General features: G+C 41.9%; 1 protein-coding gene across 2 annotated transcripts in view; it reads left to right on the plus strand.

Annotated features, from left to right (window-relative positions):
- LOC135221955 (palmitoyltransferase ZDHHC22-like) overlaps positions 1 to 19,275 on the plus strand; it is a 307,849-nt gene that overhangs the window by 56,848 nt on the left and 231,726 nt on the right. For both annotated transcript variants that reach the window (XM_064260001.1, XM_064260002.1), the window contains exons 2-3: positions 8,436 to 8,648; positions 9,247 to 9,365. In XM_064260001.1, coding sequence (XP_064116071.1) covers positions 8,493 to 8,648; positions 9,247 to 9,365 — 275 coding nt within the window. In that variant the 5' untranslated portion in view covers positions 8,436 to 8,492. The remainder of the gene's footprint in view (positions 1 to 8,435; positions 8,649 to 9,246; positions 9,366 to 19,275) is intronic.

Consider the following 19,275-nt stretch of genomic DNA (forward strand, 5'->3'; position numbering starts at 1 on the left):
TGATAGCCTTGATAGGCGCCTTTCTACTTTGTGTTAAGGATCGGCGGCGAGGGTTTGCCAACATCCTTATTACATAACATTTTCCCCCTTTAACATTAGGACGAAACGTGTTCATCCGAAATTTATGCTTATGCTTTGAAATTTATTGAGGGGAACTTTGGAGGTTTGCAATTTGTTTTCTCCTGATATTTCCTCTTCTCCTTCGTCCTCTCGCTAACTACAGGACGAAGATAGATGAGGGGGAGTGTAGTGTTGGTGTTTGAAGGATCTCTTCTCATTTCAGAGGGCAGTGTCCTTGGATGCGAGAGGAGTATCCTTATTACTTTAAATCATATTTTCTTTCTTTTACAGGCTAACAGTGGTGGTAACTGATTACAGCAGTAGATGGTCGGTTATCTCTTTGCGTTGGTTATCCTAACCTTGGAATTGTACCTGTGACTCGTTGCTGTGATATTGGTCCTCGAGTGTGTGTACTGTTCCCCGCTGGAAATCATATTCATTTACTGCTGCTATCCTAGAGTTTCGTCACTGGACAAAGCCTTCGCTGCTGCCCTGTTATTATTAACTCTGTTCCTACTTGTAAATATACCTCATCCTATAGAAGAAGTCTTGTAGAATTCGGAGAAGTCGAAGAGGAAGAGAGCTCGCTAAGTGTCATAATATCTCTCTTCAGAATCATCATATTTTCCATCAGCTTCCATCCCTTCGAAATCTAAGGCTCCCTGCCGAAGAAGGAGAAGGTAGTCTCCCCCCTTAAGAAGTCTTGCCACAGGACTTCTAAGGGTCTGCCTCCTCGAACTGAGGAGGCAGTTGGGTCTTCCGCTGGCTCGCCTGTTCCTTCGGGAATGGGAACCATCACGCTGTCCCCAGGGCCTAGCGTGTCAGGAGCTGTAGAAGTGCACTTTGGTTCGCATTTCTGCTGCTAGTCCTAGAGGTTCTGCCCTTAAGACTAGTTCCTTATCGGGCGCTCGTTCGCGAGTTCCCCGAGTGCACGTAAATCTTCAGATTCCCGTGCATCCTGAGTCAGTCATGCTGAGTCTGCTCACCGTCATGACTCGGGCACGGAGTGGAAATGAGGAGCGAGGTGCTCAGGTGACTCGGACCTTGCTGGTGATCGCTCTCACAGTGATTGCTCAGTTCCCAGGATTTATGTGACGGGACCATGCACACAGTGAGACTAGTAGGGGCCCCCCCATTCGGTTCTCTTGAGAGGTTTCAGCCTCAACAAAGACTTGAGACACGACGGAGGATGGTACTGGCTCTCTCCAGTCAGGTGCACATTTAGCCCCACCCAGACGACGGTTACGTTCGTGTGGCTGACTGATCTCGGTGGCAGCAAACGTTTCACCTGCCGTGCAAGAGTTTCGTAACCCTTCTCGGGAAAGTGTTTCTCTATGACGATAACGCTTTCTTAGACTTGTGTCGCGGCCATCACGGTACTGACCACAGGTTGATGGCTGCCTGTGACTCGCTTCTTCTGCTAGTTACGCTAGCAGGGCAAGCGAGAGCTTTCAATCTTCCTCACCTATTCCGTCTCCTTCCTATGGCTACACCAGGAGGGGCAAGGTGAATAGGGATCCTGCAGAGTGCTCGCCGTAGGATTCAGCGTCGGGGCACTATGTTCCTGGGAGGATCTTTGGGTCCCACTAGATGTACATCCACGTCGTTGAGGAAGAATCTTCTGTCAGATTGGGAGACTATGTTCTCCCTGGCTTTTTCTGTCCTTTGGACAGATTTTAATTTGCAGTCCACTATGGGTTCTGGCATTTTGGGAGTCTCAAGTGTATATTCTGTTGAATTGCATTCGCATTCCAGTCTTAAATGCTCGCATTTAGGACTGGTTTTTATGCCCATTCCTTCTCGATTTCTATAGGAGTCAAGGAGGGGCCCTGCCCAATATAGTTTGACGAAATTTGGGGGTCTTGCCGAGCGCTTAAATTCTTGGAAATTTATAGCACTCTCAGAGTGTTTCGGTCTTCTATGATTTGCAAACACTCAGGTGAGATGGGAATTCCTGATAATTGTTGCTGCAATACATAGGCATCTTCTGGCATTCCCAGTGCTATGGTTTATTGTAATTTCCAAACACTCGGGCAAGACAGACATCCCCAGTAACTGTTATTACGAAAATTGGGAGTCTTGCTGAGCCATTAAATTCCTTGGAGAGCCTCAGTACTCAGTGGCATGGTCGGTATGGTGTTGGTGTGTCACCTTGATGGCTGCGAGTTCAATTCTCGGACATTCCACTGAGGTGTGAGAGATGTGTATTTCTGGTGATAGAAGTTCACTCTCGATGTGGTTTGGAAGTCTCGTAAAGCCATTGGTCCCATTGCTGAATAACCACTGGTTCCATGCAACGTAAAAACACCATACAAACAAACAAACAAATTAAATTCCTTGGAATTTCTGGTGTTCACAGAGTGATTTGGTTCTGTGTGATTTCCAAACACATGGGCAACAGGCATTCCCAGTAATTATAATAATCGGGAGTCTCGCCGAGTGCCTGGATCTCTTGGTTCCGCTGGCGCTCGCTGAGTGCTCAGCTTCATCATATTGCAGAGTACCAGGGTGAGACAAGGCTCGCCTGATTATTGTCTTACAAGAGTCGGGTTTTCTCGCCGAGCGTGGGAATTCTTACGAATTCTAGTGCTCGCCGAGTGCTCACCATCACGAGTGCTTGGATAGCAAGACGAGCCTTTATCAGTACAGATGAGTTTGCTCTTCAGTCTGGTTTGGAGTTATGCAGAGCTTGGAACTGCATGCAACACCTTCTAGGTGAATGGTTAGGTACGTACTATCTTCGCGTCTTGGACCTTGGGTCTGAACACGTAGGACAGCAGGCACAGAATCCCTCTATTCTTCTTGGAGCTTTGGCCTCGAAGGAGAACACTTAATTGGGAAGATGTGACAGTTCTTTGTTGATGATTAAAACTCATAATTGTGTAGTGGTAATCTGCTCAGCTCATGTGACTCAGCTTGACCAGATTGCTCTCCCGAGCCAAGTGCTCGGCTCTAACAAAAGAACACTCTGCTCCTTGCCATGACATAGCACCCTCCCTTCCTGTGTTGCAGCGAGTATTTTACGGGGGTCGTCATCTTTCGCCTTTGTCATCTGACACCTCCTAACCTTCCTCTTCGAATGCTTCCACAGCCTAAGAAGAGGAAGGCAATTCTCCGGCCCCTAAGAAGTTTCTCCTTGCGACTTCTAAGGTTCTGTATCCTTTCCCTAGGGAGGGAGCAATTGGCTGTCTCTTCGGCTCTCTGTTCCTTCTGGAGCGGGAACCTGGATGCTATCCTTAAAATATAGTGTCTCAGGTGCCCCAGGAGTTCAAGCCCAGGTTTGTTCTCCTGTCCCTAGTTCCAAGGGTGCTGCCTTGGAACTGGGGCTGCGTCGGGTCTTTGTGTACGGGTCTCTCCAAGTGTACAACTTCCTAAGGAAGTCATACATCCACAGGCAGTGAGAGGTAGTGTTCTCTCCATCATGAAAATGGCACAGGACGAGAGAAGGGACTGAGTTGTGTTGGTGGCTTGGACCCAACTGTGAAAGCCAGGAATAAATGGTTATTCTTCAGGCGCCAAGATCAATGTTGCTGTTCCTCAGGACAAGGCCTCTAATGGAGATAGGAGGAGGTCCTCTGTGTAGTCCTTTTCATGAGGTTCAATCACGATGAAGATAGATGTGTAGCAAGCCGTGGCAAGTACTCGCCAGCTTTTACTGCATTTAACTGCGGTCAACTTTTGTTCGTGAGAATGCGAACAAAACAGTTGTAGGAAATGAATGCTTTGTTTAACAAAGTGGGAACATCGCAAGTTTAGAGAAGAGCGGGCAATAGCAGTCAATCATTCTCTCTTTTTTTTCCCTCTACTTCATGGTTACACCGGAATGAACAAGGGAATAATAAGAGGAATTTTATGGAGCCTACTCCTTAGCGCTCGAATCCGAGAGAATATGTTTTTGGTTCAGTCTTAGAATCTTACCGAACATATGTCAGTCTGTTCAGGATGGATGGCACTGAGAGGTTTGAATGCCTCTCCAGTGCTACTATTTTGAGAACAACCAGTTCTGCTTGAACTAGTCGTTTTCAGTATCCTGTTAACACCGTAAAAGTCTCCCTTCAGGACAACTTCACTTTCACTCATCATTAGAGAATAAAGGAGGTCAGCTCTCAGTCCTTATTCTTGTCTCTTGAATGAAGAAGAATTAGGCTGGAGCACATTTTACAGGAACCTACAAATATACTTGTATATTCTCCTTGTGACATGCTTCTGTTATCAGTTGTATCATCTGAGTAATAGGCGCATATCTGGAAGGTAATTCTTCGGTTATGTGACCTAGACGAATACTGTAGTACCTTTTCTTAATTAACCAGAAACTAGAACAGCCTTTTGAGCCTCCCAAGAGTTTCCGGTTTTGATTTTGAGATGACTAATGGTATTTTTTTGCTAACAACACCACAACATTTGCTTTTGTCACCAAACAAGAGAGTTTCTTTCCCTCCCATTTCGGTTAAAATGCAGATGCTCAAGTGTATCTTTTTTTGTGCTCAATGGTTCTAGCCGAACGTGGAATGCACTACCAGGCAACTCAGTGTAGCGAGTTGCAGATACTGCCTATGCTCTGAGATTATGTTTGTCTTAGTAGTTTCTCCTCCATCAAGGATTAGCTACCAATTCAAATCTCTGCCATGGCAATCACAGACTTAGGTCTCTGGTTGGCTCAGAATTCTCGCATAAGGCCCATGTCTTGTGCTCAATATTTGCCATTGTGAGAATTTTCAGACAGAGATATATCTCATTAGACTCATTGTCAACTTTCTGTTTACCCCATGGTATATCTGAAGTTTGTAATCTTCTGTTCCATCGCATCTGGCCCATAGGCTGCTGTAATGACACAGAATGATTTTCTTCAGACAATTTGAGTTTTGTCTTCTAAAATATGTTTTCTAATTTGCAAGGTGTTCAATTACTCTTTGTTCACCCTGAATTGTAAATGAATAACGGATGACTTCACCTGTTCCCAGCCCGGCTAGCTCTGCTTCCAGAGTAAATAGAAAATTCCTCCCTGTGTTTTCATTACTGAAAGACTCTCTGCCTTCATTGCAAGCACCGACTTTCTCGCTGAGCAGCAATTAAATAGCAGAATAATTTTCTCAGTCATGTAAAACACAAGGAATTAGAGCCGTCTTGGTATCATCAATGGGATTTTTTCTATGATCAGAATTGTGAGAGCTCAATTCTCTCCGATCCAACTGTGAAGACGTAGGTCCACATTCGCCTTAGTCATTCACTAAGTAGTACTGTTTCTCCTTGGTTGAGATTCAGCTACTGATGAGAAACTTCTGTCTTACCATCACAAGGGCCTCAGTATCTAGAAGGCATTTGACTCTCGTTTAATGTGCACATGCCTCACGAGAATCATCATCTCGTCTCTCAACATTGTTGGCGAACAAGATAGACAATTTGCATGGTTCGTTCTCAACATCGCCTTCAAAAGGTGGGTGTCATGTCGTGATTATGTCTCGGATGTGCAATCATTTGGCATCTGTTGAGGAATCCGAAACCTTCATGATCTCCTGCCCTTTGGACTTTGTATTGATTGATCTAGATCAGTCATTACTTTGTCCTGTTGGTGTGTTGCTGTACCTAAGAAGAATCGACACCCTTCATTGAGTGTCGATACCTTTATCCACTGCTGACTTCCATGCAGAAGTGTTCAATGCTTGACAGTTAATTCCTCTAAAAAAGTTACTCGAAAAATAATTTCTCGAAGTATCAGTTTCTTGAAAGGCATATTTCTCGAAAGCTAATACGTATCTATTTTTGAAACAATCATTAATATTCCAAACAATCATTACCAGGTCTGTTAATGAGCACTATTGACAGAATGTTAAATGTCGTAATATATTTCTTTTCAAGTTTAAACCTTGTTTGTATATTTCCTTATTTTAGTTTTTCTGGAAGTATCGAACCCTCAAGATGGAAATAACGTGGAGAGCGAAAAGGGGGAAAAAAATGCTAGGACAGATATCTATATATCAAGGACAAGTCTGTGAACAACAAGATATATTGGAAATGTGAGATGTGCAAGCAACTTAAATGTTCAGCTCCCGCCATCACTATCAATGATAATATCCAAAAACGAAGTGGAGATCACAACCATCCAGGAGATGGTGCTGAAATTGATGCTGCTAAAATCAAAGAGAAAGTGAAATCGCATGCAATAAATAGTCGAGATACACCACATTATATTGTATAATGTGCTTCAATGGGAGTAAATGGTGCTGTGGCGGTGAAGCTCCCTTCAGTAGCAAATATGAAAAGAACTAGTATACGCAATATACGAGCAAAGGAAAATGCTGGCCCTGCTTTGCCTAATAGCTACCTCTATCTTATCACCCGGAAGAGTTTACAAAAACCATCAAAGGAGGTTTATTCTTTGCATATGACTTGTCCCACAAATGGTCATATATTAATTTTTGCAACCCAGAACAATCTCGGCATATTAGCGCATTCAGAGAACTGGTACTCTGATGGCACTTCTAAAACTGTGCCTTTGAATTTTGTTCAGTTGTATACAATACATGGGGTACAGTCAGGTAGTATTACACCCCTCTTATACACACTGCTACCAAACAAAACTGAAGAAACGTACAAGAGATTCGTGAAGGCTTTAAAAGAAAAAAATCCCAACATTCCAGGCATTGACAATAATGACTGATTTTGAACTTGCCATGTTGAAGGATATAGAACAAGAATTTTTGATGACTAAATGCTGTGGGTGTTTTTCTCATTTCTGTCAAAGCCTTTTAAAAAAAATTCAAGCAAATGGCCTCAAGGGAATATGCGACACCAATGCTGAATTTGCTGTCAAAGTTTGTTTATTATCTGCATTGGCATTTAGACCTGTCATCAATGTTGTCTTTAACTTTTTTAACCTTTTTGCTTATGTAAACTAAAAAGATTTATTAGCAAAATTATTTTTTAAAAGTATTTTTGCGCAAGGCATATTACTCGAAAGCCAATATCTATCTATTCTTCTAATATTCATTTCTCAACAAGGAGTAGATAGTTCAAGAAATTATTTTTCGGGCAATTGCTTTTGAGGAGTTTACTGTCAAGCAAATGATTTTGAGAAATTTGCTGCACACGTGTCTCATTACGATCCAATTTATATCTTTCTTCCTTTGGGTCTGCCCACAGGCCCTTGGAACCTCTTTTCCTTGGATCGGTGGTGGATGCTCACAAGTTGTGTTTGCTTACCCAGCTCCTTCAAGAGGACAAGTTGCATCTCGCCTATGGTGTGCGGTTCTAGAGGTAAGAAGGATGTGAGAGTGACTAGTCTCTCCATCTTCCCCTCTTTGTCCTTCTACTCGTCTGCTGGTCTGGTGACTGATGCAGTAAGCTAGCACATCGTTTCATTTCTATTTTTCTTATCAGAATAATAGAAGCGATCCTGCTTCTTCCTTTAGCAAGGGGAGGAAGGAGACTGGCAATAATGCAAACCCTTCTCAGAACTTTGTATTAATGCTTCCAACTCTGAATATTCTTCCCAGTCCTTTTTCGGATGATTCATGAACTCATAGGGCATAAACAAACCAGTGCTGAGTTGGTTCCTCTCTCCCCTGGTAGTGGGGTGGGGGGCATTGTGTCACCTAGCCAAAACAATATTGTGCTATTGCGAATTTTCAAAATTCTAGCTGCTGACAATTAGAAACTATAGCTATGTAACTACTTGGTAATTATACATAAAATCTTACTATAAAAATGTCATTTTTCAAACCAGACCATGCCCCTTCCAATAAGGTTCCCTGTCATTGGAACCATGCCCTCTGAATATCCTGAGTAGCCTGCTAGTCAGATGGGCAAGGAGGATGTGCTTATGATCATCAAACATTGCAGTCGAATATCTAGTTTAAGGTCAACTACACCAACTGTTGGCAACACCACATTACCACTTGCTCCCTTGGCATAAATACTACAGCCATTGTTATTATAATAGAAGTAGTACTAGTACTATAGTAGTTTAGCTAGACTACCAAATCTAATTTCCAGACTAGCCCAAGAGATGATTTTTCAGTGAGAAACAAAAATTGGTGAAAGAAAAAGGCGGAAGAAGTTGGATAATGAGGTGGGACATAATTAGATAACTGAAAAGTCAAAGTCAGAAAATACTGCTGCACATAAAGGACAAAGGATTCCAGCAAGTAACACTTAATCTATCCTGTAGCACACAACATAAGAAGGTTGTGAAGAGCAAAAATGCAGTCATTTTGTCAGTCATTTGTGAATATGTTTAAAATAACAAAATCATTATGAAAGGATGTGATTCATAAACAAAACTGATCCCAACAATATGATATACATTATGTAGTGTTCATTTTTTTATTCGTTAAAAAGTTTATAGAATTTTACACTGATATACTCTTATTTTGTAGGGAGTTCACGTGCTTGCTCTTTGTTTATCTGCTGTTGTAACAAAGTCAGCCAACTGAATGCTATCTCCACTATGCGTGTGTCGTCGTGCTTGGAGTGCTCTTGTCAACACAGACAAAATCGTGATTGTCAAGAGGGTTGTCGAATTTCTCACAAGCTTGGCTCCTCTTACAACTCTGATCATCATATTGTTGCTCACTTATTATTCGTATCAGGTGATTAATGTAATGCTTTTGTATATTTAGAGTAATTCTATGACTATTTTTTGTAAAAAATATTTCCATTGATAAAGGTACTTTGCCTTTTGTATGTTGTACGTATGTAAATGTTAGCTTTGATTTTGTGAATAATACTCACGGGTACAATGCTTAGATCTTTAGTAAGCATATTTATAATAGACTTGATCTCTTACAAAATACAGTTCATTGCTGTAATGTTATGACCATTTGCTGATGCTCTTACTTTTTTTGTGTATGTACAGTACTAGTCATTGTAACATATTGTAGGTACAGTAGTGTGTAGTTCCAGCATTTCTTCTCTTGTTATACTGTATTGAATATGTATGTAAACATGTAGAGCATATGACTGAAATTGTCATGCTGCTGTAAATTATTTCCCTTTTGAATACAGTTACAGTATTGTTTTCAGTTGTACAGTCGAGTATGCATCTATAAAATGATTTTGTTAAGAGTTTGCCATGTATTGAATGCTTAGATATTTTATTTGCGATAGAAAATAATTATTGTATTGCCATAAAAGTTTTTGTGACTTTTTTTCTAGCTTACAGATTATATTTTATATTTTTGTCTACAGCTTTTGGAAGCTAGCGGTGTGAACACACTAGTTGTATACTTCTTCAGCATTGAGATTTTTGGAAATTGGCTGCTATTTTTCTGCACCAAGAACTACATCGATAAATCTTCAGGAAATAGGTAGTAGCATATGCATTTTTCAGGATATGTACATATTTTCGCTTACATTTAAATATTTTTCCTTTGTTTTGATTGGCTGCCTTTTTTTCTATATACAATTTTCTGATTCTGTTAATGAAGTTATGGTATGTTGTCATTAAAATAATCTGGGGAACTAGGAGATTAATCTTTATCATGCAATAAAAGTGAAGTGGCCTTAGAATTGGTTGGATGCAGCATTTACCATGTCCATACAATAAATAGAATTCTTGTTTTTAAAGGTAAATGCCAGAAAGAACAGAAATTTTGTGTTGCTAATTTTTTACTTTAGGGGAGAACATTGTGAGTTTTGCCTTCAGGGGAGAGAATCATGAGTTGCTCTCTCAGGTAAATCCTTCCTGCTGCCATGGGGTAGCCCTTGATGTTATCTGTCACTATCATCAGTTTCTGTTCAGCTTGCTGAATGAGTAATAGTAAACTTAATTGCACCCTTTTACATCTCAGGAAGAGCTTGATATAGTGGAACTAAGAGTGCCTGTGTCATTTTTGAATTTCAAGGTTCCTTTCTGTTATACACTACATATTTAAATACATTGGTCCCCCCCATATTCGTGGGGGATGCGTACCAGACGCCCCCATGAATAGTTAGACCCACGATTAGTTGGAACCCCTATAAAAACGCTAAAAACAGCCTATTTTGCTAGTTAAAACTCAAGAAAAACCACAAAAAATGTTTATACTTGGTTTGTTTAATGGTTTTATCACAAAAAGTGCATTTTGTGATGAAATTGATAAAAAAAACAGGAATTTGGGGATATTTTTCATAGAAAAATACCGCGAATGCGCGAATTTTCCGTGAACAATGCAGGGAATGATTCCTGAGAGAAATCCGTGAATGTGTGAGTCCGCGAATCCGGAGAACATGAATATGGGGGGTCAACTGTAGTTGGGATCCTTCCTGCTGTTTCCGTGATTTGCTGTACAGTGGGCCCCCTGTATTTGGATTCTCTGGATTCGTGGACTCACGCATTCATGGATTTCTCTCTGGAACATATCCACCCTTTATTCGTGGAAAATTCATGTATTCACGCCATTTTTCTATGAGAAATACCCACAAATTCCTGGGTTTTTCCTTCAATTTCATCACAAAACGAATGTTTTTTTTTTTTATAAAACTATTTAAAAAACCAGGTATAAAATTTTTTGTGTGGGTTTTTCTTGAATTTTAACTAACAAAATAGGCCATTTTGAGCAATTTTTATGGGTTCCAACTATTTTGGGGTTCTAGCTAATCACAGGGGTCTGGTACACATCCCCCGCAAATATAGGGGGAGACCGCTGTACATTGGTAAGTGAAACAAACTAAAAACATTGGTTTTTGTATTGGGTATGTAATAGTGAGGCTTTTGTCATAATCTAAATGTTCTATCTTGTTTAACCTATAATGCTTTAATAATCAGTGGTAATGTATCAGTTTATTTTAATCTGTTTGCTTACTTAGTAATCGAGGCTTTTTAATTAATATTATATATATGTTGTTATGATAATTCTGTTTAGTTTTGTATCAAAAGCCCATTAATAAACTGTTAGCATATAAAAATGAGGTTGAATCACAGTTTTTTGCTCTTAAGAGAAATATGGGTCTTACTTTTAGTTAAAAAAGGATTAAAAGTTAACATGTCAGGAATCAGAATATGTAATGAGTATGATTACAAGAGGCATCACAAGAACTGTGTTGCAGCAATTTGGATAGGTGTATAAAGAGAGAGATGACAAGATGTTGAAATGATAAGAAGGTAGCCTTGAACTTCTAGCAGAGGTAATGTAGAGAAGGGGATTTAAGGGCATAGGGGGGAACAGGGAGGAGGCAAAGGGGAAGTTTTTCCTACACAATATACAAACCTCAGTCTTTTACAATAGGAATTATTATGGCGAAGCTAGAACACGGCCGTTAAAATTCTTGAACAAGGTGGTCAGGCAGTAACTATTGTTCAGTAAGTGGGGAGACCCGCCTGCCTGGATGTAAACATTGCCAATCTACCATCTTCCGATGAGAATGTATGTCTGTGAGCTCTTGCTGACTAGTCATTAATCATGATTTCCCGGTGAGATCTTTCTTTTATTGTTTCTAATACGTTTTGAATATTGTACTGTGTTTGATACTATTTATAATTAATATACAAACCCACATTTTGTGGTAAGCCTTGCTAAGCTCCCTTTTCCCTTGTGAATTATAAGTTGGCGGCAAGGGTGTAGCATTTACACCCTTATCACTTACTCTTGCCCTTTATTAGTAAGGGCGTGACAGTATATTTATTTGACATTTACGCTTATGCTTTAGGAGAATTTACTGGGGGGAACTTCGGAAGTTCACCCCTCATTTTTTTTCTCTTGGTATTCTTCGCTCTCCTTCGCCCTCTTTGCTTGCTTATTGGGCGAAGAAGGTGGTTTGGAGGTGTGGTGTTGATGTTTGGGGGTCTCCTCTCATTTCGGAGGGCTTTGTCCTTTGGTGTGAGAGGCGTATCCGTCATTTCAATCATATTTCCTTTTTTCTGTTGGCTAACAGTGAGCAATATAGTACATAGATTGCATTAGCAGATGGTTGGATATCTCTTTGTGTTGGCTATCAGACCCTCGGAATTGTACCTGTGACTTGTTAGCATTCTGTGACACTGGCCCTCAAGTGTGTGTACGGTTCCCCAGCAGAAAATCATATTGATTTTCTGCTGTTATCCTGGAGTTTTGTCACTGGACAGCATCTATCCAGCTGTCCTGTGGTGGTTAACTCTACTTCTGATGATGACTATGCTTCATCCTATAGAAGAAGTCCTGCAGAAGTTGGTGAAGAAGATGTTGAGGAAGAAGAGGTCTCCAAAGGTGTCATCGTCTTGATCTTTGTCGTCTGCCACTGCTTCACCTTCCCTTTTTGAAGGCTTCCCGGCCTAAGAAGAGGAAGGTAGCTTTTCTGCCTCCTAAGAAGTTTTGCCACGAGACTTCTTAGGGTCTGCATCCTCCCCCTGGGAAGGAAGCACTTGGCTCTCTCATCACCTCACCTGCTCTTTCGGGTCTAGCCAAGGGGGTTGCACATCAACAGTCAGTGATGGGAAGTCCTCTCTGTGTCGTGACAGTGGTGCAGGGCGAGAGAATGGACTGAGCTGCAGCTCAGACCCACCTGTGAAAGCCAGAGCTGGCTCTTCGTCAGTTGCTAGGGTCAGTGTTGCTGTCCCTCGGGACAAGGCATCTGGAGAAGTTAGGAGGGGGTCCCCTGTACAGCCCTCTTGGCACAAAGTTTCGGCTTTGAAGAGGGTTGGGAAGCGTCGTGAGGACAATGCATGTTTTCGCCAGTCAGGTGTCTGCGCCATTGCTACCACTGTCACTGCTACAGCTCAGTGAGAACCTCTGCATTCTCCTTGGGAAAGCGTCTTGCTGAGACAACCATGCACTCCTAGACCCCACTCTGCTGTCACCAGGTGACGGTGCGGCTCATTTCTTCTGATAGCACCACTGTGAAGGGGAATGAGAGCATCAGATCCTCCTTTCCTATTCCCTTTACTTCCTTGGGCTACACCGTGAGGGGCAAGGTGAATAGGAGGAATCCTGAAGAGTGCTCATCGTAGGATCAATGCTAGGTACGTTCCTGGAGGGGTCTTACGGTCCCACCAGATGTACACCTGTCGTCGAGGAAGGATCCTCTGTAAATGATGGAGAGACTTCTCACCATCTTGAGCCTGGTGTTCTCTGAGGTTTCGAACACCTAGATTATTATGTCCTTTGGGCGGATTCCAATTCGCATTTCCCTGTGGGATCTTCCATTTTGTGAACCTAAAGTGCTTATTCTGTGAATCACTCTCTTGATCCAGTCTGAATTGCTGCATTTAGGACTGGTTTTATGTCTGTTCTTCTTCAACTTCTATGGAAGTGAAAGAGGGACTGCTTCCTGATGATCGTCTGACAAAATTCAGGAGTCTTGCCAAGTGCATGACTTCCTTGGAATTTCTTGCACTCTTTGAGTGTTCTGGTTCTGTATGATTTCCAAAAAAGGGTGAGACTGACATTCCCAGTAATTATTATTACAAGAATTGGGAGCCTCGCCAAGCGCTTGACTTCTGGAATTTTCAAGTGCATGCCGAGTGGTTGGTTTCATCTGTTTCTGAGCACTCGGGCAAGACATGACTCTCCTGTTTTTGTTTTGTTTTACAAGACTCAGGAATCTCGCCGAGTGCTTGGCTTCATCATGTTACTGAGCACCCGGGCGAGAGTCACCTGATTATTTGTCTTACAAGAAGATGCATGAATCTTGCTAAGCGCGGGAATTCTTACAAATTCTGGCACTCACCATAGCAAGCGAGTGCATGAATAGTGAGATGAGCCTTTACCAGTACAGAGGAGTTTGCTCTTCAGTCTGGTTTGGGTTTATGTAGAACATGAAAACCTTTAAGGTGAATAGTCAAGTCCTGTCCTCGTGTCTTGGACTTAGGGTCCAAACATGTAGGACAGCAGACACAGTATTCTTCTTCTTAGGGCTTTGACCTCGAAGGAGAACTGTTAATTGGGAAGAAGTGATAGTTCTTTGTTGATGATTACCACTCATAATTATGTGGTGGTAATCTGCTCAGCTCACTCAACTCTGCTTGGCCAGCCCTGCTATGCCGAAAAAACTCTGCTCTTGATCAGTGCAGTTCCTTGCTATGGCATAGCACCTCCTTTCCCATGTTGCAGTCCTGGTGTCATCTTATCAGACTATCAAGTTCCACAGAAAGGGGCCGTTGTCTTTGTCGCCTGACGCCTCCTACCTCCCTCTTCGAAAGCCCTCTGGCTTAAGAGGAGGAAGGTAGCTTCACCGCCCCCTAAGAAGTCTTGCCTTGAGACTTCTAAGGAACTGCCCCCCGGGACAGAAAGCAGTTGGCTCTGTCATTGGCTCACCTGCTCCTTCAGGAGCGGAAAACGGGACACTGCCCCTAGGGTCTAGTGTCTTGGGGTCCGGTATTTGTTTGTGAGTCTCTCCAAGTGTACAACCTCCAAAGGGGGTTGTACACCCAGTCAGTGATGGGGAGTCTTCTCTCCATCATTACAGTGGTGCAGGGTGAGAGAAGGGACCAAGCCTTGTTGGGGACTCGGACCCACCTGTGAAAGCCAGGAATGGCTCTTCCTCAGGTACCAAGGCCAATGTTGCTGTACCTCGGGACAAGGCATCTGGAGGAGCTAGGAGGAGGTTCTCTGTGTAGACCTCTTTATTAGGTTCGATCATGGAAAAGACAGATGCATAGCAAGACATGGCAAGTTCTCGCCAACCTTTGGCGCCTTCAACTCTGCTCAACTCTGAAGAGAATGCTCTGTTTGGTAAGTGAAAACCTCTGTTCTCCCTTCAGGAAGTGTTTTTACCTGAGACGAATATGTTTTCTTAGTCTGTGCGTTGCTATCGTCACCGCAAGTTCTGAGAAGAGTGGGCAAGAACAGTCAATCCCCCTCTCTTTTTTCCCTCTACTTCCTGCATTACACTTGAATGAGTGAGGGAATAAGAGGAACTTTACAGAGTATACTCCCCAAAGTTCGAATACAAGAGACTGTTCCTGGCTCAATCTTAGGATCTCACCAAGCATATGTTCAATTTGTTCAAAATGGATATCACCGAGGATTTTGAGCTCCACCTCTACTGTGTTCCTGTTTTGGGAGCGACCAGTTTGCCATGAATTAGTCGTCTTCGGTGTCCTGTTATCACTGTAGAAGCACCTTTTAGGACAGCTTCAGCTTCATATGAGAGAATGAAGGTCTGCTTCCAGTCCTTTTTCTTTTTCTCCTTCGAAGTGAAGAATTAGGCTGGCACTCAACTAACAAGAGCCGGCTGCGTCTGTTATTAGTTGCACCGTCCGAGTAATAAGTGTACAGTGGACCCCCCATATTCACGTTCTCCGGGTTCGCGGATTTCTCTCGGGAACGTTTCCCCGCATTATTCGCGGAAAATTCGCACATTCGCTGTATTTTTCTATGAGAAATATCCGCAAATTCCTGGGTTTTTTTATCAATTTCATCATAAAATGCACTCTTTGTGATAAAACTATTAAAAAACCAAGTATAAAATTTTGAGTGGGTTTTTCTTGAGCTTTAACTAACAAAATAGGCTGTTTTAGCGTTTTTATAGGGGTTCCAAACATTCACGGGTTCTAACTATTCACGGGGGGGTCTGGTACGCATCCCCGCGAATATGGGGGAATCACTGTATACCTGTTTAGCTCTTCTGGTGTGTGTGGGTGAGACAAATAGTACCTTCTCTTAATTAACCTGAAACTCAGGACAGCCTTTTGGGCCTCCCAGAGTTTCCGATTTTGATTTTGAGACGACTATTGGTATTGTTTGGCAACAACACCACAGGGTTCGCATTATCACTGAACTAGAGGGTTTCTCTCCCTCTTTCTCGGTTAATAATGCATGTGTTCATGTGTATCAGTAGTGCACTCTATAGCTCTATGAGCCAAATATCCAAGATGGAATGTACTGCCAGGCATCTCAGCCTACAGTCTAGCAAAGGGCAGAATACTGCCCTCTCACTGAGATTTTGTTCTTCTTGGTATTGTTTCTCCTATGTCGGGGGTTTTACTTATTCGAATCTCTCTGTCTGGCCATCACAGACATAGGTCTCTGGTTGGCTCTGAATTCTCACATATGGTTTATGTCTCAAGCTCCACATTAGCCATTGAGATTATTACCAGAAGATATTTCTCATTAGATTCATTATCATCTTTCTGTTTACCCACACAGTATAGCAGAAGTCTGTAAGTCTCCTGTTTCGTTGCAATTGACCCATAGGCCACTGCAATGGTTCAGAAAGATTTTTCAGACAAATACAGCAGTTTTTGTCTTCTCTATAGATTTTCTAATTCATAAAGTGTTCAACTACTACTTGCTGAACCCAAACTGGATGGCATTTGACTCTTGTCTTGGACATGCGAGCCCTTACGAGAATCATCAGACAGTTTTTGTTTTTCAAGACTGCATTCCGTCTCTCTTTGTCTGAATCATTCAGCATCTGTTTTGACAGGTTCAAATCCTTCATGATCCCCTGCGCCTTGGACTTTGCATTTGTTACTCCAGATCAATCATTACTTAGTCCTATTGATGGGTTGGTGTACCTGCGGAGACTTGACACCCTTCACTGGATGTCGATTTCCTTTGAGTCCTGCAAGATTGCAAGCATCTCTGCAGTTAGCTACGTCGCCTGCATGCTCTCTCCAAGAGTGCACAGTGCCAGTGGCTTGGTCCTTTCATCGCATTCCAAAGAATATGTCGGACTGGAAGGTAGATGTAGTCCCATTAAGACCATATTATGTCTTTCTTCCTTTGGGTTGTTGCCCACAGGTCCTTGAAACACTTTTTCCTAGTACCTGTGGTGGATGCTCAACAAGTTGTGTTTGCTTACCCAGCTCCTTCAAGAGGACAAGTTACATCCCACCTAAGGTGTGCAGTTCCAGAGGCAAGAAGGATGTGAAAGTGGTTGGTCTCTCCTCCCCCCCCTCCTCACCCTTCTACTTCTCTTCCTTTGGGGTGAGAATAGGACTCGAACTTACACTTGCTGGTTGGGCGTTTGATGCAGTAAGCTTATGCATCAAGTTTCCTTTCTATTTTTCTTATCAGAATCATAGAGGCAATCCTGCTCCTTCCTCTAGCAAGGTGAGGAAGGAGACTGGCAATAATACAAACCCTTTCCAGAACTTTGCATTAATGCCTCCGACTCTAAATATTATTCCTAGCCTTTTTTTGTATGAGTTACAATTCCTCAGTTATTTCGAAAAGGCCCAGAGGTCTGACTTTTGATCTTGCAGTCCTTATACTCTGATCAGTGTGTCAGAGGCAGGGCACTCCTCACTCTTTCAACCAGGGGTAGTAGCTTAGGTTTGCTGGACTCCAGTCAGTTCTAGAGACTAACTCAGATTCCTCCCTCCAACCAGACCAGTGAGTCTTCCTATTGTAAAGGACCAAGGGTTTGTATATGCATTGTGTAGGATAAAATCACAATTTTTTAAAGTAAATTGTATTTTTCCTAACTATACAGACCTGTGGTCCTCATGCCACCCCTTAATCTGAAACCTGGGGTTAAGGCAAATTGGGAATGTTTACATCCAGGCAGGCGGTTCTCCTTGCCTACCGGACAGCAGTTACTGCCCAGCACCTCATTCAAGAATTTTAATGGCTGCATCCCAGCTTCGTCATAAGTAATTCCAATTGTAAAGGACCTCAGGTTTTTATAGTTAGGAAAAATACAATTTACTTTTTAAAATTTTGCTATTCGAAAGAATGCAAATGAGAATTCTAACACATGTAGGGGGAAAATGCATAGAGTAGAAAAGTGGTGGAAAGATAGAACAAATTGGAAAGTAGCAAAGTAGTATGTATATACAAATAAGAGATAGAAACTAAGAAATTAAAAACAAAAAGGCAGGAATATTGGAGTGATAAAGGCAGTAACTTGAGAATGTACTAGATGAATAGAATTTATTTGTTTGTTGAAAAATAATTTTCCTAGTTTTTAGGCAGTTAACTTTTACTACATGTAGGTGCTGTATACAGCCTAGCATATAGTGTATAAAACCATGTACTCTTAACTGTTTGGTGATTTTCCTGCCACACAGACTGACTAGACTGCTGTTTTTATTATTTGTATCCTATTGATGTAAAGTGTGATTAACATTTACCCCTAGAATAGGTTTACCCATCATTTAGATGGTATATCCATCTGCCATGGGGTTTGTAGTCCTCTAACAGGTATTCCTCTGTCTTGTAGCACAGTGTTTGTGTCTTCCAAAGAGAAGTTTGGTAGTGACTAATGCTTTGTTTTTCCTTAGGAGCCATCCATTGTTAGCAAGACAGATTATTGAAAAAATCTTACATTTAAAAGCATAGTATAAAATCTAATGCATTTATTTAGAGCCTTCAGGGAACAATTTTATTGAAGGTGAAAGACTGGTTTTCCTAACTGGAACTAGATTTGGTATTTCATTTTATTCATCAAAGCTTTGCCTGATCTGTTTTGTTTCCCACGGAAAGGTTCTTTATTCCTTCCTAAACTTCCGGCTGTTAAGCTCAAGTACTTCAGAATTTGATTCCCAAAAACCCCCTCAACTGTTTCTCTTGAGTTGTTTTTCATGTTGCAGGTGGGTAAGATGTCTACTGAGCTCTGTATGGAGATCGGGTCAGTTTATTTATATCAGACATTGAGAAAGTTACCCAGTGTTTCCTTGACTTACAATTGGTTGACCATCTTTTACCTTGTTACCCTGTACAGTTTTTCCCCGGTTACCGGGGGGGGGGTCCATTCTGACAGCATGATGATGAGCAAAAATTGCCAGTAACCTATTGCCTTTGTTAGGTATATATATCAGTGCCAATACAGGCAGTCCCCGGGTTACGACGGGGGTTCCGTTCTTAAGACGTTGTTGAAAACATGTCCACAGGGAAAATTTCACTAATTTGCAATTTTTCTTAGGGCCGTATCTTTAAAATTATCACTAATTTACTTTTTGTTCATGAAACTTACCTGTCAGATATATATATAGCTGTATTTTCTGAAGTCCGACAGAATTTTAAAAACTCCCGACACACGCAGTGGTCGGCCAGGTTGGTTAGTACCCATTCCCGCCGCTGGGAGGCGGGTATCAGGAACCATTCCCATTTTCTATTCATAATTTTTCTGTCGCCGGTGCTGGAAACACCTGTTTCCAGTACCTCCGTCTTAGATTTTGGAAACTTCATTGCCGCTAAGTATCCTAATTGTCTTTTAATTTATTTACTTGGATTTGTGGCTAGACATACGCTATCTTAAATTGATTTGAATTTGATTCATTTTTGCATAAGATATCTGAATCTAGTTAGGCTAGTTTCAGAGGGTGTTGTCTGCAAACAAAGATAGGGTGTGGCTACCGAAAACTTCGGTAGATCC

The sequence above is a fragment of the Macrobrachium nipponense genome, chromosome 3, assembly GCF_015104395.2.
Source record: "Macrobrachium nipponense isolate FS-2020 chromosome 3, ASM1510439v2, whole genome shotgun sequence".
In the NCBI taxonomy this organism is placed as follows: Eukaryota; Metazoa; Arthropoda; class Malacostraca; order Decapoda; family Palaemonidae; genus Macrobrachium; species Macrobrachium nipponense.